Source organism: Grampus griseus (assembly GCF_964374135.1).
Source record: "Grampus griseus genome assembly, chromosome: 1".
Taxonomy (NCBI): Eukaryota; Metazoa; Chordata; class Mammalia; order Artiodactyla; family Delphinidae; genus Grampus; species Grampus griseus.
In genome coordinates, this window is record NC_139017.1 from 169,031,320 (window position 1) to 169,057,524 (window position 26,205).

The 26,205-nt window shown below is 52.3% G+C and overlaps 2 protein-coding genes across 3 annotated transcripts in view; both read left to right on the forward strand.

Moving 5' to 3' along the window:
• IFFO2 (intermediate filament family orphan 2) overlaps positions 1–4,565 on the forward strand; it is a gene marked incomplete at both ends in the record, with an annotated part of 44,497 nt that extends 39,932 nt beyond the window's left edge. For both annotated transcript variants that reach the window (XM_082676005.1, XM_082676006.1), the window contains 4 exons: positions 1,846–1,966; positions 2,103–2,195; positions 3,128–3,258; positions 4,460–4,565. In XM_082676005.1, the coding sequence (XP_082532131.1) occupies positions 1,846–1,966; positions 2,103–2,195; positions 3,128–3,258; positions 4,460–4,565 (451 nt within the window). The remainder of the gene's footprint in view (positions 1–1,845; positions 1,967–2,102; positions 2,196–3,127; positions 3,259–4,459) is intronic.
• A 6,201-nt stretch (positions 4,566–10,766) lies between these two features.
• The window catches only part of ALDH4A1 (aldehyde dehydrogenase 4 family member A1), a 32,424-nt gene continuing 16,985 nt past the window's right edge, over positions 10,767–26,205 (forward strand). Inside the window, exons 1-3 of the mRNA XM_082651182.1 lie at positions 10,767–10,876; positions 20,833–20,926; positions 21,625–21,717. Of these exons, the coding sequence (XP_082507308.1) occupies positions 10,812–10,876; positions 20,833–20,926; positions 21,625–21,717 (252 nt within the window). The 5' untranslated portion in view covers positions 10,767–10,811. The remainder of the gene's footprint in view (positions 10,877–20,832; positions 20,927–21,624; positions 21,718–26,205) is intronic.

Here is a 26,205-nt window from a genome sequence, read left to right on the forward strand (position 1 = left end):
GCAGGCGGCTTCCTATCCTTTCTAGTTCCCCATTACTCAGCTGGGGTTTCCTTCTTGTCCCAGCTGCTGGGAAGGAAGTGAGGTCAGCAGTCTAGTATGTGAGGTGGCGATGGGTCGACGACGCTCGACCCAGGGGCTCGCCCCGAGCTGTCTTGCTGTGGGGGGCGGGGTGTGGGCAGCGCCTCACCCTGCAGCCCTGCCCCAGCTCTGGTCCTTGGCTGCCGGGAGCCACCTGCAGGCTCCCGCAGGAACCGCTTCTTGGTGGGGACCCTGGCTCCCGGGGGTGCTCTTGGGCTCTGCCCGGTGGCTCCAGCCTGGTCCATTGTCAGCGGGTTGGGAGCAGTGCCCTGTAGGATCCAGAAAGTAGTTGAAGGAGTGAGCGTAGGCAGTGAGGAGAGCCCTGGGATGGGAATCAGGACTTGGGACCCACATCTTCCTCTGCAGCTGATTCACCAGGTCGAGCAATTTAACTCCTGCAGGCCTCAGCCTTCTCATCTGGATAATGGGCATATTGGGCTGAATGATTTTTACAGTCCCCTCCAGTTGGGGTAACCAGTACACCTCCAGAACCCCTTCAGTCCCAGGCACACCTGTATGGTCCATCACCCTACTTCCAGTTCTAGTGAATAGGGAAGGCCAGAAATCGCTCAGGCTTTGCATTCAAGTCTGATTTCCAGCATGTATTTTTCTAGAAGTCCACCTAATCCCTCTGAGCCTCAATTTCCTTCCCTGTAAAATGGGACTAACAATCATGCTCACCTCACAGGATTGTTGTGAGGATGGAATGAATTGCATTTTAATACATGCATGGTGGCCTGTCCCGTGCCCAGCACATAATAGGTGCTTGGTGATGTTTTGATGGGCAGGAAGAAGCCGTAGGAAACAGAAAGATCTGGCTTTCAGCCCTAGGTTCCTTTTTTTTGTTTAATTTTTTATCAGAGTATAGTTGATTTACAATGTTGTGTTAGTTTCAGGTACACAGTAAAGTGAATCTGTTATACATATATCCACTCTTTTAGATTCTTTTCCCATGTAGGGAAAAGAAGTATTGAATAGAGTTCCCTGTGCTATACAGTAGGTTCTTATTAATTATCTATTTTATATATAGTAGTGTGTATATGTCAATCCCAATCTTCCAATTTATCTCTCCCTCCCTTACCCCCGGTAACCATAGTTTGTTTTCTACATCTGTGACTCTATTTCTGTTTTGTAGAGAAGTCCATTTGTACCCTTTTTATAGATTCCACATATAAGTGATATCACAGGATCTTTGTCTTTCTCTGACTTACTTCACTCAGTATGACAATCTCTAGGTCCATCCATGTTGCTACAAATGGCATTATTTGGTTCTTTTTTATCAGCCCTAGTTTCTGGTACAGCCTAGCTTAGTGTGGCTTTGGACAAGGGAATTATTCTTTCTGAGCTGCAGTTTCCTCCTCTGTAAAATGGGGATAATAATAATAGCCACCTTTTCAAGTTGCAGAAAAGGTTCTATGAATCACCTCAGGCAGAGCAGGGGCTCCAGGAATGAGTTATTAAATGAAAGGAAAACAGTCACAAGATTGAACTTGGGAGGAAAATATCTTTAGTCTCCATTAATGAAAGCCTGGCATCTTTAGGAATATACATTTTAAATTGTATAAATAATATGTAAATACACTCTGCATTTCAAAAGAGTTAAACTCCAAGGAGAAGGCATGCGTCCCCTTTGGCCACCGCCCCTGCCTTTTTGGATGGCCACCTAGCAGGAGCCCAGTCATCAGGGCAGTGTCCCTTGCTCTCCCCTGTCCAGGCCTCTGGAGCCTGGCTTTGTTCACTCATGCCCTCCTGTGTCCCCCCCAACAGGCGGGAGACCTTTGATTTCGATGATGACTGTGACAGCCTGACGTGGGAGGAGAACGAAGATACGCTTCTGCTCTGGGAGGACTTCACTAACTGCAATCCGAGCATTGACCTGCAGGGCGAGGTGAGCCGGGCATGGCTTCTTAGAGGCTGGGAGGTAGGCATTGGGAGCACTTCCTTTCCACGATCCCGCATCCCCCACTCTTTCCCTGCAGCCCTTACCACCCAGCTAAGTTGTCCCCTCTGTTCTGTTTCCCCAGCAAGAGGAAAACCTGGGCAACTTGATCCATGAGACTGAATCCTTCTTCAAGACGAGAGACAAGGAGTACCAGGAGACCATAGGCCAGATCGAGGTGAGGCCTTAGCTGGTTCACATCACCCGGTTGTGACCCCCGAGACTCACGGTGATTAGGTGCCCGTGTGGACAGGGGCTGGGAGAGCGAGGCAGATGCAGGATTGGAAGTCAGGACATCTGCTGATTCTCTGCCTAGTGTTGGGCAAGTCACACCCCTCTTAGGGCCTCAGTTTCCTAATCTGTGAAATGGGGGTGGTGATCCATGTTGGCCCCAGAGAGGTTTTTTTTTTTAAGTTATTGACTGAGATGATGATCTCAAAATAATGAGAACTGACATTTGAGTGACATCAAGCGACACTGGGCACTCAGCCCTTTAAAAATACACCCTCCCTGGTATCTGCATACCTTATGTGTGTACCTAGAGGGACCTGGGTGTCTCCACGCTATGCAGTGGGTACTGTGTGCCCCACTTTACAGAGGAGGAGTTGAGGTTAAAAGAGACCAAGTGACTTGCCCAAGGCACCCCAGCCAGGAAGCAGCCTGTAAGCCCAGTTCTCCCAGCTCTGGAGCCTGTGTGCTGGGCCACATCTATCAGTGAGAGTCACTGCTGTTGTCACGCTGGAGAAAGAGAAGGCCAGCTCCTTTCCTGGGGGATGTATCACTTGGTAGAGGAGAAGGGTCAGAAACACGAGAGGCTTCAGGACTTTTCTAATCCAGTCCACAGAAAGGACTGCAGGGATGCTGGACAGCGTGGAGTTGCTAGGGCTGCCCCAGTAGTTGCTAAGCAACCATTCACCTTCCACCAGAAGTGGTTCTAGGGGCCCTGCACCAGTATGTAGAGAGCAGAGAGCGGAGGGAGGGCCCTGAGGACGTGGTGTCCTGGGGTGGCCCCGATGCTGCCACCACCACTGAGGACGGGAGGTTGCTGAGTGGTCTGCTATGAGGGAGGATGACTTGGCCTCCCCTTTATGCCATGTTGGTTCCTCTCAGCTGGAGCTGGCCACGGCCAAGAGCGACATGAACCGACACTTGCATGAGTACATGGAGATGTGCAGCATGAAGCGGGGTCTGGATGTGCAGATGGAGACCTGCCGCCGGCTCATCAAAGGCTCTGCAGACAGGTACCTGGCCTTGTCCTCCCTGGCAATGCAGTGGTGGCATCCTCGGGGTGGGTGGCGGGATTTGTGGGGCTGCAACTTATAGCCTGGTGGTTTCACCTGCCCAGGCCATTGGTCCATCCGTCCGTCCACCTGTCCATGCATCCGATGACTATTAGCCTCCTACTATGTGTCAATGCCTCGCACATCTAATCTCACGTGACCACTCACGACAACCCTGCCCTCATTGATTCAACAGCTACTGTTGAAGGCTGGCTCTGTGCAAAGCCATGGGGATACAGTGATGAGCAGAACATTCGCAGCCCTGGCCCTCCTGGAGCCCACACCCCACTTCCTGCTGAGCTGGTGGGTGGAGGTGGTGGCCGGGGCTCACATGTGTCCCTAGGAAGCCATTTTCCTTCCTTTCCCGTCTTCCAACCCGAGGCCATGTGGGTCTGTCCCCGGGAGACTGACATGCATCAGGCCTCTTTTATTTGCTGGGGGACACCAGAACCAAGACAGAGCCCCTGCCCTCAAGGAACACGCAGCCTTTCGGGGAAGACAGACATGCTAATAATAAAATGAGATAATACACATAAAATGCTTGGCATCGAGCACAGATACATTAATTATAATTGTTCTCTTATCATGACGACAGTCTTGCAGGCCGTTGTTTGGGCTGTAAGAGAGGGAGAGGCAGGGGGAGGTTGCGTGTGTGTGGCCCTGGGCTTATTAGCATGTCACCTTTAGCTCATTGATTCCCAGAAGCCACTGTTGTTATTTCCATTGTTGGGATGGAGGAGCGCCCCGTAGGCAGGGAAAATAGCTTGTGCCAGGCCCCCCAGCTCAGCAGTGATAGAGTGAGGATTCAAAACCACTGTCCTGTGTGGCCTCCCTTTGGGCTCTGAGTTAATTGTCCAGACGTGTGTTAGGTGATGGGAGTGTAAAAACTGAGCTTGACCCGTGGTTTCTGCTCCCAAGGAGCTCTCAGGACCAAGCAATTACAGAGGCGGGTGCAGGGCGTCCCAATAGGTCTCTATAGCCATGTTCAGCTCCTGGGCTTTGAAGATTCTAAGGCAAGTGGTGCAAGGGCGGGCCTCGGGGCAGGATCCCCCTCTGAGGCTAGGTTTTCTAGGAATGGCTGCTCCATCTTTCCAGCTCTTTGAATCCCTTCAGAGGTCCTCAGGCTGCCCTCTGATGTCCCCCATTCTCTTGTGCCTTCCAGGAATTCACCGTCGCCTAGCTCCATGGCCAGCAGCGACTCAGGAAGTACAGACGAGATCCAGGATGAGTTTGAGCGGGAGGCAGATGTGGAGCCCATGGTCAGCTGATGACTGAGGTCCCCCAGCCCGTGCCTGGTGGTCTTGGTGATGGGGCCTCTGCCCGCCTCTCCCCACGGGGCCAGGAAGTGGGGCTCCAGCCCTCGCCACGCAGACTTCCTATGCCCTCCCTTCTCTGGAGGCCCCAAGGGACCGCTGCTTCCTTCCTTCCTTCCGCCCACCACCAACCAGTGCCCCTCCTCCATCCACCCACCCAAGGAATGGTGCTGTCAATTTCTATTGTTCTCCACATTACAGATACAGACTTCTGTCCGGACGATGCAGTGTTAACTGTGCCTTTTCCCTTAAGCTGAGCCACTTTGAGCTCCAAAGAATTATTCCTAGCAGGTGTTTTTATACAAAACTCTAAGGTGAGGGCGGGGGGGCCCCTGGAGTGGTACAATGCCATTTTCTACCCTCCCACCTGCTCTTCTGATTGGCCAGAAGCTCTGCCCTCCCTCCTCTGCTGGAGTTGGACTTGGGATGGCCCACCTCCCCCCAGGAAGGAGCTGTTGGCCTTTGCAAGCTCTCCAGGCCTGGGAGCTGAAAGAGAGAAAAGATGGAAGGAGGGAGGGAAGACAAATTTTTCTTTTCTTTCTGGATCGAGTGGCAAAGCAGAGGGACAAGGCACTGTGGGGGAAGGCGGAACCTCACTGTGTTTAAACTACTATGCAAAAAACAAAACAAAACAAAAAAAAGCAGCTTGCCTTATACCATTGTGGAAGGTAGGCCCTCTCCTAGATCCCTGGTTTTCCCCTGGAGCTGGGAGGGAGGAAGCTAGGGCGATCTCTCTCGCAACCTCTGGGGGTGAGCACTGACTTGGGAGGGAGTTTGGTCAAGGTCGTTAGTGAGGCCTGGGCCCCGTAAGGCCCTCGGCCACCTGACTGCTTGCTTTCTTGGGACCTCTGTGGGTTGGGGTTGGGGAGCGGGTCTCTTATTGCCCTGATGACTTGATGTTTTTCCCAGGCAACAGTAAGGGGTTATCGATCTGTAATTTCTCTGTGAGAAAGTCTGGAGGGGGCCAGGCCTGGTATCTAGCCCCTCCACCTCGGAGCTGGGTCGGTACCGTCCGCCGCCATCTTGCTTCTCCACGGTGCCCGCAGTGGCCCACTCTTTGGCCACTGGCAGGCGTTGGGAAGGGAAGGGGAGGGAGCTAGCGGGGGCTGCTGGCAGAGGAGGTGGTGAGAGGAGGAGCTCGAGTGAGAGCCGTCCTTGTTCTGCTCATGGACATAAGCTCACCTTTTTCCATAATTCACTGATTGACCAGTCGGGGAGTTCAGCTGAGCCATATCTCCCCAGACTTGAGAGGGCCTGAGTCAAAGGGCACTGTGTGGCGGCCACCCCCAGATCTCAGCTTGGGGCCAGCAGAGCCAGCTTTGCTCGTTTTTTAAATTTCTTTTTGGACTCACTACTGTGGGTGTGATTGCTGATTTTTGTTTTTGTTGGCCCAGGAGCTCCCCCTGGAGGTCAGAGGAGCAAAATGTGCCCAAGGACCAGAGCTCCTTGCTACCCACTGCTTGTGTCTGCAGGCAGAGGGGGAAATCTGGCCTTGTGTAGATCAGGCCCGCTGTCTTTTCTCTCCCAGGGTACCAGTGATCTGTAAGGACTTCCTCTCTCTTCCGTTTTCCCCCACCTGTTTTTCAGTCTTAAAATCGTTGTACATAATATTCATATTATATAAATATATATATATGGAGAGAGAGGAGATTGTTAGTGATTGTGTGTAATTTTATTTATCAGAACTTGGTGGCCTTTATTGTGAGTTTTTTCCTTTTTTGTTGTTGTTATTGTGGAGGAACCTCCTGCTCTTTCCCTGTGAAAGTCTGGCTGAAAGTCTTCCATTCCCAGAATCTCTTATTAGCCAAATAGTCCCTTGTTGGGTACGTGGAGGGACGAGGTTTCGGAGGAGAGATCACCCCTTCCCCTCCTCCTCACTGACACTTGTTCTCAAGGTTACAGGGTTCAAACATATCAGATTATTATTGTCATTATTGTTATTGTTGTTTTAGTTTTAGTTTTAGTTTAACCAAAGGTTATCAGAGCCAGTTGGGCTTGGACCTCAGCTGCTGAAAAGATTTTCCGTTTCTGGGAGGCTGGGAAACTGGCCGCCTCTCAGGCCTCCTCTGCCCAGGGTGAGGGAGGCATTGAATTCCATGGACAGGTAGGCAGAGTGGAGGCCTGCCCCGGGTTTTTCCTCAAGGTGGTGGGAGGGTGACAGACCTATCTTTAGAGTTAAGACAGTTAGGCAACAATGTAAGTATTGGGGGGTAACTAAGGTTACCATGGTGATTGCTGTCCAATGGTATTATTTTTGCTTTCCCCCTTGGATACATAGGATATTTGTCTTTGGGGACTAGCGTACTCTGAATTTATCTGGGGAGTATGGAAATGGCAGGAGCCAGAGTCAGATGTTGGCCAGAAAGATCCATCTTGCTGGTTTTCAATAGCTGTTCTCGCTGGGGAGCAAGGACTTGGGGCTGGTGGATGGGGGGACAACAAGAGTGTTAGTGACCTGCCTTCAGGGTGCGATCCTGGTTTTGGCCTGGCTGCCTCCCTCCCCACCAAGTTCTTTTTTGAGTTAGTTGCCAGTGGGCCCCGCTTGTACCCTTGCCATGGGCCCACAGCTTGCCGAGAAAGACCCCAACGCTCGCTGGGGCAGCACCAGGTCCAGTTGGGATGAACTGGTCCATCCTTTGTAAAGATGTAAATACGTAATTTTGGTTTTCTATTTCTCAGCCCAGTGTCATATTGACATTGGTATTTTAGAATTGGTCTCAGATGGGCTCTCCTGTGCTGCCCTCTCTCACTCTCCTATTTTGGGGGGTTTTATAAAAAGAGAGGATTGGGGAGGGACAGGGAGAGTAGCTTCCTTTGGGCTCCCTGGTTGTGGAGCACACACACACACACACATACACATACTTCTCTGAGACTCTGAACAGGGAAAAAAATGATTTGCAAGTAAACACATTTTTTTTTCTTGTGGCAGTATGTCTAGAGGTGTCTGACGGGCCTGTCCATCATGGATTTAGTTCTGTGGATGTAGCTCATATGACCTGTGGAGAATCAGACCACTTTGGCTTGGGATGGGGGAGAGGGTGTGGGGCAGGGGATCATATAAGGTGTAACTTAAGCTAAATGTAATCTATTTATAAAGGAAGAGACTCTCATCTATTTTTATGAACTTTTTTTTTAAAATCTAGGGTAGGCAGTTATGGTAGCCCAGCATTTTTCTGTGGACAAGATGCATGTTGCTGCTGGATTTAATATAATCAGTACCCCTCACCTGTCTCCGCATCATCACCACCTACTCATCCACACCCATGAGTGGCTTCAGCAGAGTGTAGGTCACCCCTCACCTCATTTCCTTCTCCCTTGATCCCCCAGCTCCTTGGTCCTTGGAAGTCCAGGGGGCTGGGCACTTGTGGGAGTGGGTGGACAGTGGGGAATTCAGAACGGAGGTGGGTGGTGGGAGGGAAGGGGGGCACTAGGTAGGGGACAAGCTCTGCTTCAGAAGGTGGGCTCCGATTAGTTGCTCAAACTCTGGTCTGCCAAGATCCATTGCCAGGTCGGCTGTATTTGGAGAGAGCTGAGAAGCAGTAGGGTGTGGGTGGCAATGGGCTGTTGGTTCACGGAGCCCACAGCTTCCTTGGGGCCTGGGCCTCCGTGGGTCCAAGGTTGTCAGGCAGCTGGAGCAGGAGTGCAAATGCCATGAGATGCCTACAGCCCAGCCCTGGCTGTGCCAACCCCAGGCCAAGGCCTGGGATGCAGTCCTTGCTGTGCTCTTCCAGGGACCTGGATGAGGAACTAGGGTGCTGGGAGCTTCCTGGGTCCTCCACCTTGAGACACCAAGCTCTGGTTCTAGAGGGCACTCTCCTAGAGTAGGGAGTCTGGAAGCAGCCAGGTGGGTGTCAGTAAAGGCAGATTCTCTCTGGAAGGGAATTTTCCATGAGTGGAAGATTTCCAGGCTCTGGGTGGGCTGCTTGTTAGTCTCAGGCTAAATCCCTCACCATTCCCTCTGCCAAGCCCTCAAAGAGATGAGGCAAAGGCAACCCCACCCACAGACCCCTTCGTGGACATTTTAGCATCTACCTGATTTTTAGCCCCATCCAGGGAGACTTTCTATCCTGAAGTCCCATCCTACCCCACTGTTGCTGTTTGTCTGCCAGCTGGGTCTAGCGTCAAGGGGAACGGGGGGTTTATATTCATTGAAAGACTACTGATCCTACCGGAAACCAACCTGTTTACTGTACTGTTGTAAATATCATGCCCTTTATATCCTGTATATTGGCTTCTTTTAAATAAAGTGAAATGTCTTAGAATTGATGGTGCCTTTTTTTTTTTAATTAAGGATAAAAAAAATTAAGGATAAAGAGGTGATGGGGAGGGGCAAGAGGATGGTGGGCCACATAACCACTAAAGTAATTAGCTGATTAGTGATCAAATAGGGAAGTTTCACATCACCTGTTATATTTGCATCTCACAATAAAATCTTCACAAGTAGTTAAAGCAGAAATTATTATACATATTTTACAGAAGGGGAAGAGAGCCAGAGAGATCACAGACTGAATAACTGGCATAGCCTGGTTTGGAGTTGAGGTCCTGTTAATCAATCGACCCCATTTCATGAACCTCCTCACAGTGCCCTTGAAAGGCTACCTCCTAGGCTCTGGATTTGACACTGTCCAATATTCTAGTTTCTTTCTGTTAATGGCTGAATTCAGGGAGACATTGACCTGTGTGAACTGGGCCCATGACTAGGGTTTTCTTCAAGGATGAAGAAAAACAGCCACTGCCAATTCCAATTAACTTTTTACCATCTCTAAGACTTGTGCTTAATGTACAAATGGCTCTCCAAACCTGCAAGTTTCTCATCCTTGGAGAGGGAAGGCTGACTGTACTGTGCCACCTTATGTAAGAGACGTGAGCATCGTGAATTTGGTATCTGCGGGGGCTCCTGGAACCAAGGCCCCACCAAGACCGAGAGACGACTGTAGTTTCCTTTCCCACTCCCCATTCTGTTTAAATTCTCCAAAGTGCCTTAAAGAGTGTGCCCTCCTGGAGAAAGGAGTAGCATGAAATAATGAGGGCGTTCTAAGGTGGGTATTATTATCCCCACTTTACAGGCTTGGAAACTGAAGCCCAGGAAAAATTACGTATTTCGCCCTTGTCATAGGGAGAAACCATGATCAGCAACTGAACTCTGACTCCTAAGCAAGTTCTCGGTACACGCTGCTAGAGGAAATATAAACAGATATATTAGAAGGGAGCGTTAGAAAAGCTGTAACAGTACTTTAGGAATCGAATGGGTCCCTAAGATTCCATCCTCTGGAAGACTTCAGAAACCGAGTTTTAAATAACGTTCACGTGTTCATCAGGCAGAAAACTTCCCCGAAAATTCAAATTTTGGTGCGGGGCGCAAAAATAAAGCACAGGAGCAACTGGTTCCGCGTCCATAGGCTTTGAAGGAAAGCCTGAGCATAGACTGGCTCCGGTTTTATCTTTTATTGATCGTAATCTGCAAAGAAGCAGGCTGATTTATCTAAGCGCTAGGCCTCAGGAAGCTGGGTGGCCCCGCGCCAGGCCGGGAGGTGGAGGGCGGCTGAGTCCCAACCAGGAGGCTAGAGCCAGGGGCAGCAGGCTCATTCCAGGGGCTGCAGCCCCCGAGTTGAGGTGGGGGGCTGGCCGCTATGCAGCCCTGCACGGTCGAATAGTCTAGCAGCCACTGGCCAAAGACAGCGAGAGTGGTAGGGCTGGGACTCTAGCTGTCCCTGACTGGCAGACCCGCTGTCCTTCCGCGCCTCCTCACACGTGCCCTATTCCCGCTCTCTTATTGGCTGCTTCAGCCCCTCTATCCCGGCCTAAGGAGACTGCTACATGACCGCCCCTCTGATTGGTCCAGGAGCTTCCATGTATCATTCTGATTGGTCGATGGAGCTCACTCCCTTTTGCCCTCGGCCCCCTTTGGAGGGCGACTGGGTCATACCATAAAGAGAGGAGGGGGAAGTGTGTACATTTCAAGGCTTCTCTTTCGGGCAATTTTGCCCTATGTCACATAACGTCCTTTATCATGCCCTAAAAAGGTAATTATTTTATTAGCAGAAGGTAAATACAGAGGCGTTTCGGTTGAGCCTGGCTTGGAGGACGGATGGGGTGACGTGTTCCCCCCGCCAGCCGAGGTGGTACGCTCAGGGCGGGGCAGCGCAGTAGAGCCGCTCCGGGGGCGAACGGTCCAGCAAACAGCAGTGCCGAAAGCTCAAGATGCTGCTGCTGTCGCCGCCCGCGCTCCGCCGTGCCCTGCTGACTCGCCCGTGGAGGGCTGCCGGGTGAGTGAGTACCAGGCCTGGGGAGGCCCCTCGCGGCGCCTGCTGCCCCGGGGTCCCGGGAGTCGTTGGGCGCTCCCTCGCCCCCGAGCCGGACTCCCTCCCTGCCAGACCCTCGCCGGGTTTCCTAGGGCCTCCCCTCCGCCGGGGGTCACTTCCTCTGATGCCGCCCGACCCCCACGCAGGCCTGCCTCCCATTGCTATACCCTCGTCTCCCAAAGTTCTTCCTTCAGCTAGGGGGACCCCCTTCCCGAATCCTGCTGCGGGGTGGGGGTGCCTCGGTGCCCTGTTGGCTCCCACGCTTAGAAATTAGCCACTTAATCACTTCTCCTTCTCCTGATGCTGGATCTTCGAAATTTGCCCACCGCCGGAGTGCAGTGCCTTCCTCCCAGGACACCTCTATTTTTAGCACACCCCGCTTCTCACCTCCCCACCCTCGGTCTCACATTCAGGACCCTCCCTGGGTCTTCCCTCTCTTCTGTCTACCGGCATTTCTATTTCTCTCTTTTCTCCTTCCCCTTTTTAAAAGTTGTGTTGGGCAGAGAAAAGGACCCCTTTCTTCTGATAGGTGGAATAATAATACTTACGGAGTGCGTAGAACGTACCAAACCTGTGCTACGCACTTGGGGTATGTGCCTTATTGTGATAATTAATAAATAAGTTGCTACATGTAAAGTGTGTTGAACAGTGCCTGGCACGTAGGCAGTGCCCAGTTACTATTAATCATGACCATCATTATCACTCTTATTTAAACTTCTCCTGGGGGTAGCTGTTATTCCAAATTACAGATGAAGACACCAAGGTGCAGTTTCAGAGCGGAGCTGCCCTGCAAACCCAGATTTGCAAACCCCCGCACTGTGGAGTTGGGTTCCCGGACCCTTGCCCACTCAGCGACAAATGTTCTCAGAGCCCCTTTCTGCCTCTGGGCTTGGTGGAGAAGGTAGGTGGCACACAGATCCTGCCCCAGAGGGGCTCACAGTCTGGTGAGGCTGCACCCCTATGGACCCGTGTTTCTGTCCATCTCCCTTTCAGAGCTGGGCAGCCCCTGCCCCCAGTGTTTGCCTGACCTCTAGGACTCACCAGTTACGTCTCGCCTGCTGAGCTATGCCCTTTCTGAGTTAATCAGTGTCCTAAGGGCTGGTGCAGGGGTGCCCTGGGCATGGATGAGTCCCAGCGCTGCTGTGTATTCTCTATGGGGGAGTGGGACAGGGAAGAGGACATGGCCAGGAAGGGCTCTTTTTCCAAACTGAGGACGGGGGCCATGCTCACTACACCCTCAGCGTGGTCCTGTTTGCAGGCCTCTCCCTGCACTCTGAGACCATCCCTCTCAGACCCTAGATGGAAGCCACATAGATTTACCTGTTTACTGAGTACCTGCCGTGTGCACGTGCTTTGCTAAACGCTGCGGGCCGGCGGGGGGTGGGGGGGGTGGGGGGGTGTACCCAGGGGATTTACACGTGGATGGGAGCCTTCCAAGAGTTTTCAGTGTAATGGGGAAGGAAGCCTTAAACATTAAAAAAACACAAAAACCCCTCTAATATCTGGTAGAAAGAAATCCCTATTCTGAAAAAAAAAAAAAAAAAGCTCATAACAGCAATAGCTATCAAGCAATCAAGTACCATAGGCCTGATTGTGCAGATAAGCCCTGTATTATTACCATTTTACAGATGGGAAACTTATCTGCCTGTTCAGACAAATGTGAGACTAAAATCGCAGTCAGTCTGACTCCAGACTCATGCTCTTGATTACAAAGCCTCCTGAGCGGAGAAAAAGCATTTTGCAATCCGAGAAAGCGTTTTGCAACCAGATCTGCCAGTTCAGGTTACTTCTTCAGATACAGCAGCTGGCCGGCTGCCCCAGACCGGGTTTCCCACCTCGGCAGTATTAACATTTGAGTCTGATAATGCTTTGCTGTGGGAGCTGCCCTATGCATTGCAGGGTGTTTAGCAGCGTCTCTGGCCTCCACCCACCAGATGCCAGGGCATCCCCCAGTCGTGACAACAAAATAATGTCTCCAGACATTGCCAGCTGTCACCTGGGGGGCAAAATCACTCCTAGTTGAGAGCCATGGTTCTAGAAGAACAGTTTCGGTGTTTGGTCACTTGTTCATTTAGTCGACAGATACTTAGAACACTCCTGTGGCATGCCGTGTCTGCATGTACAGAGAGACAGCTTCAGGACATGTTTAGTGATATCTCTCAGTGTCCTGTACATGAAGCTGAGAAAAACCATCTCTTGGGGAACTGGGATGGGTGCTGTTCTCTAGTGTTTCCCTTTCTGCCTGGAGTGCCAGGAATCTCAACCAATTTTTAAACATACTCTTGATTGTACATTTTCTTTTTATTGAATTAGTAGGTGTCCATTGTACAAAGTACAGATAAAGCAAAAAAGGGTTACAAAAAATTGCCTGGCAGCTCACCACACAGAGGTAACCACTGCTGTCACTTTGATTACTAGCCTTTTAATATTCCAGGAGTATATATGCTTTAGAAAAATAACATAAAAATGGGCTCCCCTGCAAATCCATTTTTGTAGCTTGCTTTTTCACTTGAGACTTCTCTACCTTATTATATGTCCCCAGGGCCTAGAACTGTGACTGCCACCTGGTAACCCTCAGCAAACGTTTGGTGAATGAAAGAACGATCACGTGATTCCTTACTTGCCAACAGAGATTTATCACAACCAGTCTGGGAGACAATCATGACAAACACCTGGCCTTTACGGATGGCCCAGGAATGGTCACTACGGGCTACCATTTACCTTTTACGTGGATGATGTTACTTAGCTCCTCAGCAACCTATGATGTGGGTGTTACTATCCCCACTTCACGGATTAAACGGCTGAGGCCTGTGGAAGTTAAGGAAAACTTGTCCAAGGCCTTAAGCTGGTAAACACCAGACCTCCCAATTGATTGCCTTTTGTCTCCTTTGGCCCTGACCTGCCTGCCCTTTTCTCTATTTCATTAACTTTTTCATGGGTGTCCTCTGCAAATTCTCTTTGGAAACAGCCAAGATGCACATTTATATATAAATTTAATAAATAAAAGAACTAACCCGGGGGGCTTCCCTGGTGGCGCAGTGGTTGAGAGAGTCCGCCTGCCGATGCAGGGGACACAGGTTCGTGCCCCGGTCCGGGAAGATCCCACATGCCACGGAGCGGCTGGGCCCGTGAGCCATGGCCGCTGAGCCTGCACTTCCGGAGGCTGTGCTCTGCAACGGGAGAGGCCACAACAGCGAGAGGCCTGCGTACTGCAAAAAAAAAAAAAAAAAAAAAAAAAAAAAAAAAGAACTAACCCGGGCTCATAGGAAGCTTACAATAAATGTTAATTTTTGTCCCTTACATACTCTTGTATCAGACCTTGCTGGGTGCCGGGGTCCAGAGGTGACTCCAGTTCAGCACCCCCCCAGTGTCAGGGGGCTTGCGGGCTGGAATTCCCCTGCAGAAATCCTGGTAACTTTGGACCCCTCTCAGCCCACCAGCCTGTCTAATTTTCCCCATTTCAAAACCCCCCAGTGCTTGTCCCAGCCTGCCCGCCCCTGGGATGGGCAGAGGCTGTGCAGGGCGGGGGCCTGGTACCTCCCACCATTCCCTGGACAGACTCTGCCCTTTCACTCCTCCAAGCGGTGGCCAGGGCAGTGCCTCTTGCCTGGAATGTCCTCCCCTGGTGAGCACATGCTCGCCCAGCACTTTGTGGCCGTGCCGAGGCAGCTCTCCTTTGGCCCTTCAATGCCCTGTCTGTAAAATGGGAATACTCCTATTAACAGGCACGGAGCGCAAGGGTTAGAGATGACGTGACAAGTGGCTTGGTGGGGGCCTGGGACTCTGTGCGCTCTGTGAATAAGTTGAGTAAAAGAATAAGTAGAACCTACAATGATCATAATACTTGCTTCTAAAGGTGTCAGAATCCCCACTCAGGCAGCAGTCGGCACCAGCACACGGACCCTGGGGAACTTGGCTTCCGGTGCCCAGCACCTGTTTGGGCACACAGCAGGTGCTGAACAGTTGCTGTTGGAATGGCCCACAGGAGAGCCCGGGTGGATCCTGGCTCTACCTCTTAGCAGCTGTGTGGCCCTGGGCAGGTTGCTCAACCTCTCTGTGCTGCCTCTTGTTCCCGCGTGGAAAAGAAAGAGAATAGTGGAATTGTCTTGGAGAATAAACGAATTCATATGCGAAAACCACTTTGAAGAGTGGCCAGCACCTAGAACACGTAATGTGTTGCTTCAAGCATTATTTCCCCTCCCCACTAGCGGGCATTGTTATGCAGTGAAAGCCCTGAGCTTCCCTCCCCACCTCAGGGTGGCCTCTTTGCTCCAGTGGGAAGAGAGGAGGTGCCAGCTGGGCGGTTAGGAGGATGAACCTGTCCCATCAGCAGGCCAAAGGTGTCTGAGATGCTCCCCATGCTTCTGCCAAAGCGTGTCTCCTAAGTGAGGGAACCTGGCTTCCGATCCTGCACCGTCACTCCACCAGCTGTGACCATGAGCCCTTAATCTCTGAACCTCAGCGTCCTCCCTGTACAATAGGTGTAATAAGAGTTCGCAGGGTAATACATTTGTAGGGTGGATTCAATGCGCTCATCACTTAGCACTATGCCAGAGGCATGCCGTAAATGCTTCAGAAAAGTTCTTTGAAGTTTTCCAGGGCAGCTCAGCCTGGGCTTCAGGCCCCTCCCTTCTGGCCCTGCCCTGGGCTCTGTACTTTCTCTCAGCTCACCTCCATCACTGGTGCCTTATCTCAGTGATAAGGAGAATTGGTCTTATCAGGTCCCAGATAACAGCCTGGAAGCTGAATGAAGCAAAGACAATTTCCTTTCTAGTCCTCTCCTTGGCCTTGGCTGCCCTGACCCCAGCCGCTGGGGACCTGCATCCAGCAAAAGAACATTGCCTGGGAGTCCCGTCCGTCCCGGGGGCCTGGCGTCCACTTGTGTGTTAATTGTTTTAAAGGTATTTCTCATATGCTTACTGTGGTCTGGGCAGTGTGGGAGCACAGACAATCAGAGCTCTGTAATGAGGGTTGTCACCTGTGAGATGATCTGATAGGGGTCCCATCCAGGCAGGGTGAGGCTGGTATCCCCTGCAGAGGGAGATGGGAGTGGGGTGGAGTGGGGAGACCAGGGTGGCAGGATTGCAGCAGATGAGGTGGGAGGGGGTGGGGGGTGATGGGAAATGAGTCTGGAGGCCTCAGTAAGGATTCTGATTCTTTTCTTTTTTTGGCCGTGCCACGTGGCATGCGGGATCTTAGTTCCCGGACTAGGGATTGAACCTGTGCCCCCTGCAATGGAAGCGCGGGGTCCTAACCACGGGACCGCCAGGGAAGTCCCAGGATTCTGATTCTTTATTGTAGAAGAAAATGGGAAGCCACTAAGTTACGAGCCGAGCACTTACCCTCCGTCTCTCTGTGTTGATCATGTTTTCATGTTAAGACTATGAAAACCAGTAGCTGCTACCTTTTGACCTTCTGCCCTGGGTGGGACGCAGGACTAAGTTTATTCCAGCAGTTTTGAGAGGAGCTTGGAGTCAGTGGAGCCGGAATGACTGTTGTAGTTGTCCAGGCAAAAGCTGATGGTGCCTTGGACCAGGGTGGAGGCCGAGGGGTGGCCTGGGAGCTCAGCCCCTGGCAGCTCAGCCCCTGGCAGCAGCCCCCTCAGTTTTCCCCTTTGTAAATTTCAGAGCTTGCAGGCTCTAAATTTCACCCACTGCAGGCTATGTTTTGGTGTTGCAGCCTACGTTTTGGCGTTGCAGCCTTTTTAGCTCAGATCCTGGTACCTGCCGAGGGTGAGGAGGGGCAGCTGGGGTCTCAGGCCCAGGCCGTGAAGTCCTCAGGTGAGCAGAAGGGGCACCCCGGGTTGTTAGGGGAAACTGAGTCAAATTCAGACTCTGCTGTATGCTTCTTTCCTGAAGCGGGAGGGCTGAGAGCTGCCCTAAGAAGGTTGGGTTGGATTCACCTCTGTGTCCCAGAGCCAGGCACCTGCCAGGTGTGATGAACACATGGTTTGGGTGAGCTGTTTGACCTCATCTGAGCTATCTCTGCATCCTTGCCATGGGGGATAGACATGTGCTGACTGAATGAATGAATGAATGAATGGGAATACAGTCCTGCCTAGAAGGGCCTCGCAGATCCTTGTAGAGGCCCCATGTCCTGCAAGTGGTTCACGCTGCCTTTCCCTGAGCCAGTGGAAGGGTGCTCATGTTATCCCAAAGGGCACATGAGCCAAAAAAAAAGAAAAAGAAAGTTTGTCAGACATCCTTGGATTATTTTTGGCTCTTGTTGACTCAGGCTGATCTTTGAACTAGTCTCTGTTCCCTAAGCTATGTTCAGAGTGATGGATAGTGGGGCCGGGGCCTGGAGACTTTCCAGGCAGAGGGAAAGCCACGGGGGCATGTGATCCTGAGGTCACAGTGGACCTCTGCCCTGGGGAAGGTTGGGGGAGACCTGTAGGATTTCTGGTTCTGATGTTGCTTGGGAGGGAACAGGGAGAGGAGGGCTGGTAGCTGCTACCTTTTGAACTTCTGCCCTGGTGGGATACGGGGCTACGTTTATTCCAGCAGTGTTTGCTGAGCCCCCAGGCCAGCCCCTGATCCTCGGGGGTGTCTGGGAACCATTTTGCCTTTGAAAGCCTGGCCTGGTGGAGTAAACATTCTGGAAGACCTTTACAGTTTCTTAGGAAAACCTAAGAGCAGGAAGGGTGAGGAGAGGCAAGGCTTGTCATCCTTACAGTGACCCTGTGCGGAACATGGTGTCACCCATTCTTCAGGTGAGGAAACAGAGGCCTGCGGAGTTTGTAATAATGTGCTGAGGTCTCGAGCAGGTGTGGGGGTCCATCCGGGCTCTGTCTGCTTCCAGAGCCTTTGCTTTTCACACCCGCCAGGACTTGGGGTCAAGAGGGGGCTTGGGTGGCCCCGCTTCTGGCTCCCAGCCCAGCACGCAGGGGCTCTCTCCTGGCTTGAAGAGGACCAGGTGATATCTGATTCACTGCTTTGTGGTGGTGCGCTGCTACTGAGGCCCAGAGAGAGGCATCTGGAACCTTCCAGGTGGTGGGGGGTGGAGGAGTAGACGCCACCCTCCCCTTTCCTGCCGGGCTGTTGAGACCTGTGGCCGCTGACATTTTCTGGCCTCCGCATTCTTCCCCACCGCAGTAGGTGGAAGGGGGCCGTGTGGATTTTCAGGTTTTGGGCACACGTGTAGCTTTGCATTATTATTTCTTCAGATCTCCAGAATAACCCCAGGAGATGGGAGTCTCCGTGTTATACCGAGGAATCCAGCTGAAGGTCACACAGCTCCACAGAGGGCGGAGGAGCCTCACCTTTCTTCCTCTGTTTGGGGAAGGGTGGGGCCCGAGGCTTGCTGGCTTCCTTGGGTGTGGTGGGTAGGGCTGGGGTGGACCTGGAGGGAGGGGCAGGAGAAAGCCCCAAGGCTCAGTTTGCCCTCCTGGGCGCCCGGCCCCGCCACCCACCCCCCCAGTCTGTTCCCTCCCCTTCTGCCGCACAGGCCCCTTTCTGCTCTTCCTGACTCATGCTCCCTGTTCTGGGCCTTTTCCCTTGCTTGTCCCTCTGTCTGGAACGCTCTTTCCAGCTCTTTTCAGACCTTCTTCAGGTCTCTGACAGAGGTCGTCTCCTCCGAGAGGCCCTCCCTGACCACCCCCGCTGAAGCAGCCCTGCCCTTCCCGTTCCTCATTTTCCTGTCCCCTTGGTCACCGCTGTGTTCCTTTCTTACCCGCGTCCCCCACTGGAGGTCAGCTGCATGCAACCACAGGCCTTGCTGTCTTGGTCACCGCTGTTGTCTCCAGAGACGGAGCAGGTGCCCAGTAGTAACCTTGTAGAATCAATGAAGGATCTGCCCTCACGGCCCCTGGTTTTGTGTCCTTCCTCCTGGCCTCCCAGGCTGGGTCTTTGAGCCCCCAGACCCGGTCTCAGTGAGTAAGAAAAAAAAGTGCCCAGTACTCGTAGCCGTTGTGTTTGGATCTCTTGGGCATAAACAACCTCGCAGAAACCCAGCCTCAGACAAGGTCACCGGAGGCCATGATGAAGTGGACAGAACAGGCCCTCTATAGTTTTGTCTAAGCACAGAGGTCACCATGCCACCCCCAAAGTACCAGGCATCCCCCCCTCGCCAAGTGAGGAACTGCTACTCTTTCACCCCACTGTAGAATTGCCGAGCTTCCTGATCCAGAGCCAGCCCCAGCTTCCTTAACCCTCCCCAAATTACCCCTCTATAACCCAAATCCTATGACAGGTTCTTTCCAACACCTTCATCTCTGGAGGTCCTATGGTCCCCCAGGTGTGTGTCCTCCCTACCTCGGCGACCAGTTATCCGACTCGTCCACCCACGGGTGCTGCCCGTGGGGTGTTGACACCAGGGGAGATAGATCTGGCTTTTTCTGGATTCAAATCCAGGTTTCTCTTGATCTTGATCTAGTCTTACTTATAGGATCAAAATTACCCGATTTCTATCACCGAGCCACTGGCGAGGCCCTTGGGATGCCACGATGGTGTTATCAAATCTCATGTGCCCCCTGTGCCCTAGGTGGCCTTTGTCCTCACTGTTGTCCTCATTTACAGATGGGGAAACTGAGGCCTGGAGGGGAAGTCCCACCACTGGGGTTCCTCCAGCTCTGGAATGCCTGACTCTTTTGTTTTTGAAAAATTTTAAGGCTGTACTTACAACTCTTTTCATTTAAGTGTATGTTATTTTGTTTATATACCATTTTCACCAGTATTAAGACAATAGAATACTGTGTGGCTTATTTGGGACCACTTGTGAACAATAATTCTTCATGAACAAAAAAATTTTTTAATTGAAGTATTGTTGATTTAGAGCGTTGTGTTAATTTCTGCTGTACAGCAAAGTGATTCAGTTATACATATATATACTTTCTTTTCTTAAATATTCTTTTCCATTATGGTTTATCACGGGATATTGAATATAGTTCCCTGTGCTATCCAGTAGGACCTTGCTATTGTTTATCCGTATATCCGTACGGTAGCTCACATCTACTCCCAACCTCCCACTGCATCCCTCCCTCAACCCCCTCCCCCCTTGGCAACCACAAGTCTGTTCTCTCCCTCCGTGAGTGGAATGACTGATTCTTACCCACCTGTCCTCCCACCCTGGGACCTCCAGACACATTAGGGGTGGAGGCCACTGGTGGGCATTAATCAGTGAGGTCATACAGGTTAAGGTTGAATGGCATCTGCAGAACAAGTTCTTGGAGCTCAGTACCCAGGAATCAGAGCCCATACCCCAACAGCAGCTCTCCCTGTGTCTGTGAACCGAGCTCAGAGTACTCCTCCAAGTTCACGGCCCACCTCTTGGCGCTTCTTGCCCACCCGGAGCTCAGCTCTTTGTGCCAAGGGAGTCTCAGCTGTTTCACATTCTGATGAGACCGAGCTCTGGAATGCTCTGACTTTCCTGCTGAGAGAAAGAAGTAACTCGGAAGAAAGTCTGCATTGTGGGGAAATAAAGGGAGAATAAGACTTCTCTATGTGCAAAACACTAAGCCATGGTTTTGCACCTATGAATTTAAACTTCAGGCAACCAGGGACTTCTCTGGTGGTCCAGTGGTTAGGACTCTGCGCTTCCATTGCAGGGGGCACAGGTTCAACCCCGGGTCGCAGAACTAAGATCCCATGTGATGGGCAGTGCGGCCGGGAAACAAAACAAAACAAAAGAAAACAAAAAAAACTTCAGGCAACCGTGTGAGCTTCTATGATGATTCTCACTTGATAGGTGGAGAAATAGGCTCAGAGGAGGCAGGTCACATGCCCGAGGACACAAAGTGACAGGATCTGGACTTGAACTTGGGTTTTGGATCCCAAGGCTGGTTCTTGTCCCCCAGTTCTATAGTTGCCCTGGATTTCAAGATGCTGGGCCAACCTAGGACCCCCTGTCAGAGACAGAAGGGCTGGGGCTGGTGGTGGCCGCTGCTGACCTGTCCACCTCTGTTCCCCACCCTCGCTCCCCAGGCTGTGTTGGAAGCACATCTCCTCCCTGAAGGTGGCCAATGAGCCCGTCTTGGCATTCACGCAGGGCAGCCCTGAGCGAGAGGCACTGCAGAAGGTAATGGGAGGGTGGGGGGCACCCAGTGGTGTAGGGCCTGGGGCAGAGACGGCCTTCAGCAGCCCCCATGATACCTCTCTGTGCCGACAGCCACCCACGCCCTCTTGCCTCTGCTCCCAGCCACGGGAGGAAACTGGGAATCTGGGGAGAGCTGTGCATCTGGAGGGGGGTGGGGGACCTAGGAGCAGCAGGGTGGCAACCTGGGTCTCTTTGGGGTGCCAGGTCAGGGGTCATAAGTCCACAGATATTTTATGCTTAAACACATTTTCCCGGGAATTCCCTGGCAGTCCAGTGGTTAGGACTCTGCGCCTTCACTGATGAGGGCGTGTGTTCAGTCCCTGGTCGGGGAGCTAAGATCCCACAAGCCGCAAAGCCGCAAGGTGTGGCCAAAAAATAAAAATAAAAAAAGCTCCCGTTAATTGCCAGTGTCAGACACGGGTTTTTAAATCTTTTCTCTAATGGGAAAACCTGGCAACACTGGCCTTACCTTCCTGCAGGACAGGAAGTGACAGTGTGGGAGCCGAGTCTGCCCCCGCCCCTGGGGAGCAATCACAGCGTCTCTGACCACAGACCCCGCCCAGCCCCCTCCTCATTTCCATTCCTTCCTGGGCATCTGCCTTGGCAGACTCTGCATCGGTGTTTTAGGCGGGGAGTAGAGGCGAAGGAAGTGCTCATCTGACCTCTCCTCCTCTCCCCAGGCCTTGAAGGAGCTGAAGGGCCGGACGGAAGCCATCCCGTGCGTGGTGGGGGACGAGGAGGTGTGGACTTCGGACGTGCGGTACCAGGTGTCTGTAAGTCCAGTGGGCGGGCAGGGCTCAGCCTCTCCCCTGAATCTGGGGTCTCTCTCGGGCAGCACATAAGCATGCAACATGGGGTCTCTGCCTCCAAAAGGACTTAAGAGTCCCTGCAAGATTTTGAATTCCGTGCACCGGTATAAAACTTCCAAAGGCAGTCTTAGGGGACTCTCGTAAAAGGTGCCAACATTGCACCTGCCAAGAAGTTAAAAACAGCAGCTGTCCCCAGCTTTGCCATCGCTTTGGAAAAGTTGACCCGCTCACCAGCCTAGGGAGTAGGAAGCAAGGGTAGAATGTCAGAATCAAAGAGAATCCTTCCGTCAACAGGTACACACTACTATATATACAGTAGATAAGCAGCAAGGATGCACTGTCTAACACAGGGAACAATATTCGATACCTTGTAATAGCCTGTAATGGAAAATAACCTGAAAAAAAAAATGTATAACTGAATCACTTTGCTGTACACCTGAAACTAACACAATATTGTAAATCAACTATACTTAAAAAAAAAAAAAAAAAGATAATCCTTCCAAAGAAAGACAGTCACCAAAGTCCTGGTCTGTATTTGGGAACCAGTGGTCTAGCTGACAATGAGCTCAGCAAAGGTAAGCACCCAGGGCGTGGCCAGGTGTCACCTCCTCCTAGAAGCCCTCCTGTTGGAGCCCAGACTCCAACCACAGACACATCTGTTGAGACCCTGTCCCCTCTGCACAAGCTCCTCCCTCAGTCCCTGCCAACCCCCTTGGAGACTGGAAGAGCAGGAGGTTAGCTGCCCATTTTGCAGATCAGGGGAGAAGCTCAGAGACAATCAGTGACCCTCCTGGGGTGGCACAGTTAGATACGGAACAGGGATGATGGATGCAGTTTCCCCAGAACCATATCCCCTTGATTTTGATTCAAGTGAATTCATTCACACCCTGACTTTGTCTAAAGGGGATTTCAAAGCAGAGTGTTAATTAGTATATGGCAGCAAGATAATATTCTTGCTGTGACCTGCTGGTCACAAAATCCTGAGGCCCTAGGCACTTGCTGGAGATGGCCACAGACTTGCCTTTAGGCCTCCTGGTCTCCAGTGGAGAGGAGAACACATCATTTGCCCTAGTCAGAGTGTTCCTGAAATAAATCCCCCACTGTGTGGTAGGAGAAGCACAGCCATTTCTGATACTGGGCCCAGAGGGAAATTTCTCCTGAAAGTGTCAGAAGGACACAGTGACGTGACAGATCCCCGCAAGAGTCACATGTCTCACGCACGGATGTTTCGTGGGGCTGCTTCTCACACACTGTCGTGTGGGCTGAGGATGTCACCAAAGCCCAGTGCCTGAGGATGCCCAGAGGTCGCCCTGCAGGCCCCATGGCCACTGCTGGGGTGGGCTTTCCATCCAGAGCTCAGGCTGCAAATCGATAGCTGGTAGCTTTGTTTCCAAAACCTAAACATGGGGCGATTTCATGTACAAATTCAAATGTCTGACTTCTCTTGAGAGAAGGAAGATGTGGCCACACAAGTGGCCTTCCTCTGAGCCCGCATGTGGGGTGACCCTCTAGCGGCTCCAGTCCCCAGCCCAGCCCTCTCCACTCATCCCTCTTGCCTCTCTGGCCCTGGCAGGCCTCTCAGAGCCCCGGCCAGAGCAGTAGCTGGTCTGCGTGTCCCTCCTGCATTCTCCTTAAGTCTTTCTCTCCGCGGGGATTTTGCTGGATAATGGGACAGCGATAAGACAGCCTGCCTTTCCTAGCAAGTCTCTGGGAGGCATCTAGTCTGGCTTGACAGTTAAGAAATGGCACCCCTACTGCTGCCAGTCTGTTCAAGAGTGAGAGTGACATTCTTTGGTGACAGTTGGGGATCTTGACCAGGACTCACGGCTGAATGGAAGTCTGCGGTGCTTCCCTACAAGGTGGCCTGAGGGTGAACCCCTGGGTCTGCTCCAACCCCAGGCAGAGGCACCACCCCATCCCTTTTTATCCCTTGTTATGGTCATGACAGTTTTAGCCCAGAAAGGCTTAAAGCAAATATGCACCTTGGCTATGAACAAAAGGGAAGTGTATGTGTGTCTTTGTGTGTGTACACACATATATACATTTTTTTTTTTTAATTAATTAATTTATTTATTTTTGGCTGTGTTGGGTCTTTGTTGCTGCACACAGGCTTCCTCTAGTTGCAGCGAGCGGGGGCTACTCTTCTTTGCGGTGCAGTCTTCTCACTGCGGTGGCTTCTCTTGTTGCGGAGCATGGGCTCTAGGCGCGTGGGCTTCAGTAGTTGCGACACGCGGGCTCAGTAGTTGTGGCTCACGGGCTCTAGAGCGCAGGCTCAGTAGTTGTGGCGCATGGGCTTAATTGCTCCGTGGCATGTGGGATCTTCCCAGACCAGGGATCGAACCCGTGTCCCCTGTATTGGCAGGTGGATTCTCAGCCACTGGGCCGCCAGAGAAGCCCTATATATACGTTTTGATGTTATGGATACATAGGGAGTTTCCAGCTTTGTGCACATGGAACCAGTTGCAAAATAAATGCCACGGTATGTAAACGAAGTGGTTTCCTCTATGGCATTATTAGCTAGAAACCTGTTTGAAGTTGGAAAACAGTTTCCAAAAGGCTGACTTTAGCTCTTTCTAGGAGGGGTACTTGTAAATCATGATAATAAAACCCACCCATCCATCCATTCATCCATCCAAGCCTCCTCGGCCCCAGACCTAGGACTGGGACACAGCGGTGAGCATGGCACATGGTTCTGCCCTCATGGTGCTGACCTAGGGGAGAGTGAGATTGGTGTACATGTCAGCAAAGAAACAAACAATTCCAGATGGTGAGAGGGGCTGTGGAAGGCACAGGTGATGGGCTGGAGATGCGAGGCCACGTAAGACGAGGTGGTCCACAGGCCTTTCTGAGGAGGTGACATCTGAGTTGAACCCCAGGGATGAAGATGGGCTGGGGACTCATCGCCAGCAGAGGGGTCTGTGGGTGCAGAGTCAGGAGGGGGCTGGGTGAGCTGCAGAACAGAGAGGAAGCCGGTGGGGCCAGAGGGTTCGGGTGTGGTTCTTTTGTTTATTTATTTATGTGTTTATTTTTGGCTGCGTCAGTGAGTCAGTGAGCGGGGACTACTCTGTTGCAGTGCACGGGCTTCTCACTGTGGTGGCTTCTCTTGTTGCGGAGCACGGGCTCTAGGCTCGCGGGCTTCAGTAGTTGCAGCGCGCGGGCTTAGTAGCTGTGGCTTGCGGGCTCCAGAGCGCAGGCTCAGTAGTTGTGGCGCACGGGCTTAGTTGCTCCGCGGCATGTGGGATCTTCCCGGACCAGGGCCCGAACCCGTGTCCCCGGCATTGGCAGGCGGATTCTTAACCACTGTGCTACCAGGGAAGTCCCACGTGTGGTTCTTGTTGGCTGTGGTTAAGAGCCTCTTCCAAGAGCCCAGGGAGCCATTGGAGGGGGTTAAGGAGGGTGAGACTTTCCGGAAAAGCCCATTGCTCGCTGGAAGGCTTTCTGATTTCAGGACAGAGGAGGGATTAGGAGTATGGGCTTGACAGAAGAAGTGAGTCTGGACATAGATGTTTGGAGGGCCTGGTTCCCCTGGGCAGCCAGGGAGCTGGGATGGGAAGGTGGGTGGAGGGCCACGATGAGGAGCCCACAGCAGGTGGGTGGCCTGGGAGGCCAGGGAACAGCTTGGAACAAAGCACTGAGGGTTCCATGCGAGGTAGAGAGGCGCAGTGGGCGTCTGGGGGGGCCGTGTCTGCTCAAATTGATGAGCTCCTCGCCTGCCCCCATGCGGTGAGCCAGGGCAGCCTTTGAAGTCGTGTGGTGCTGCTACCTGAGGGATGCTGGGTCCAGGGATGGGCACCTGACCCCAGCTGGGCCAGTCGGAATTACCTGCCCTGGAAACTTGGAACCAGCCACAAGCATCTTTCTTTGCGGGGCTGGGAGCTGTGGGGAGGGCATTGAACACCTCCCCACAGAGGATGAGAGAAACTAAGGAAGCGGGTCTGTTGAAAGATGCAGGACACCAACTCTTAGAGGAGCAGAGGCAAAGGAGAAGGAGCCCCAGGGTTTTCAGGCTGGGCCTCTCGGATCTTCCTAAGACCCAGCTGCATCCCACCCTAGTCACCGTGAGGAGGCCCCTTTCTGCCCACTTGCTGGTTATGTATCTTGGAGCTGCTTGACCTCTCTGTGCCTCAGCTTTCTCATATGTAAAATGGGGCAACAATCACGCCACGGAGGGATGTCGTCAGGGTTCAACGGATTAATCCGTGTCAAACACTTGGTGCCTCTGCGTGCGGGAAACTGACTAATGTTAGCTTTGACAGTAACTATCAGTGTTCCTTAACCAGGGGCCTGCAGCTAGTTCATGTAAAAAAGAGCTAGTTAAGGGCTTCCCTGGTGGCGCAGTGGTTGAGAGTCCGCCTGCCGATGCAGGGGATGCGGGTTCGTGCCCCAGTCCGGGAAGATCCCACATGCCGCGGAGCGGCTGGGCCCGTGAGCCATGGCCGCTGAGCCTCCTCA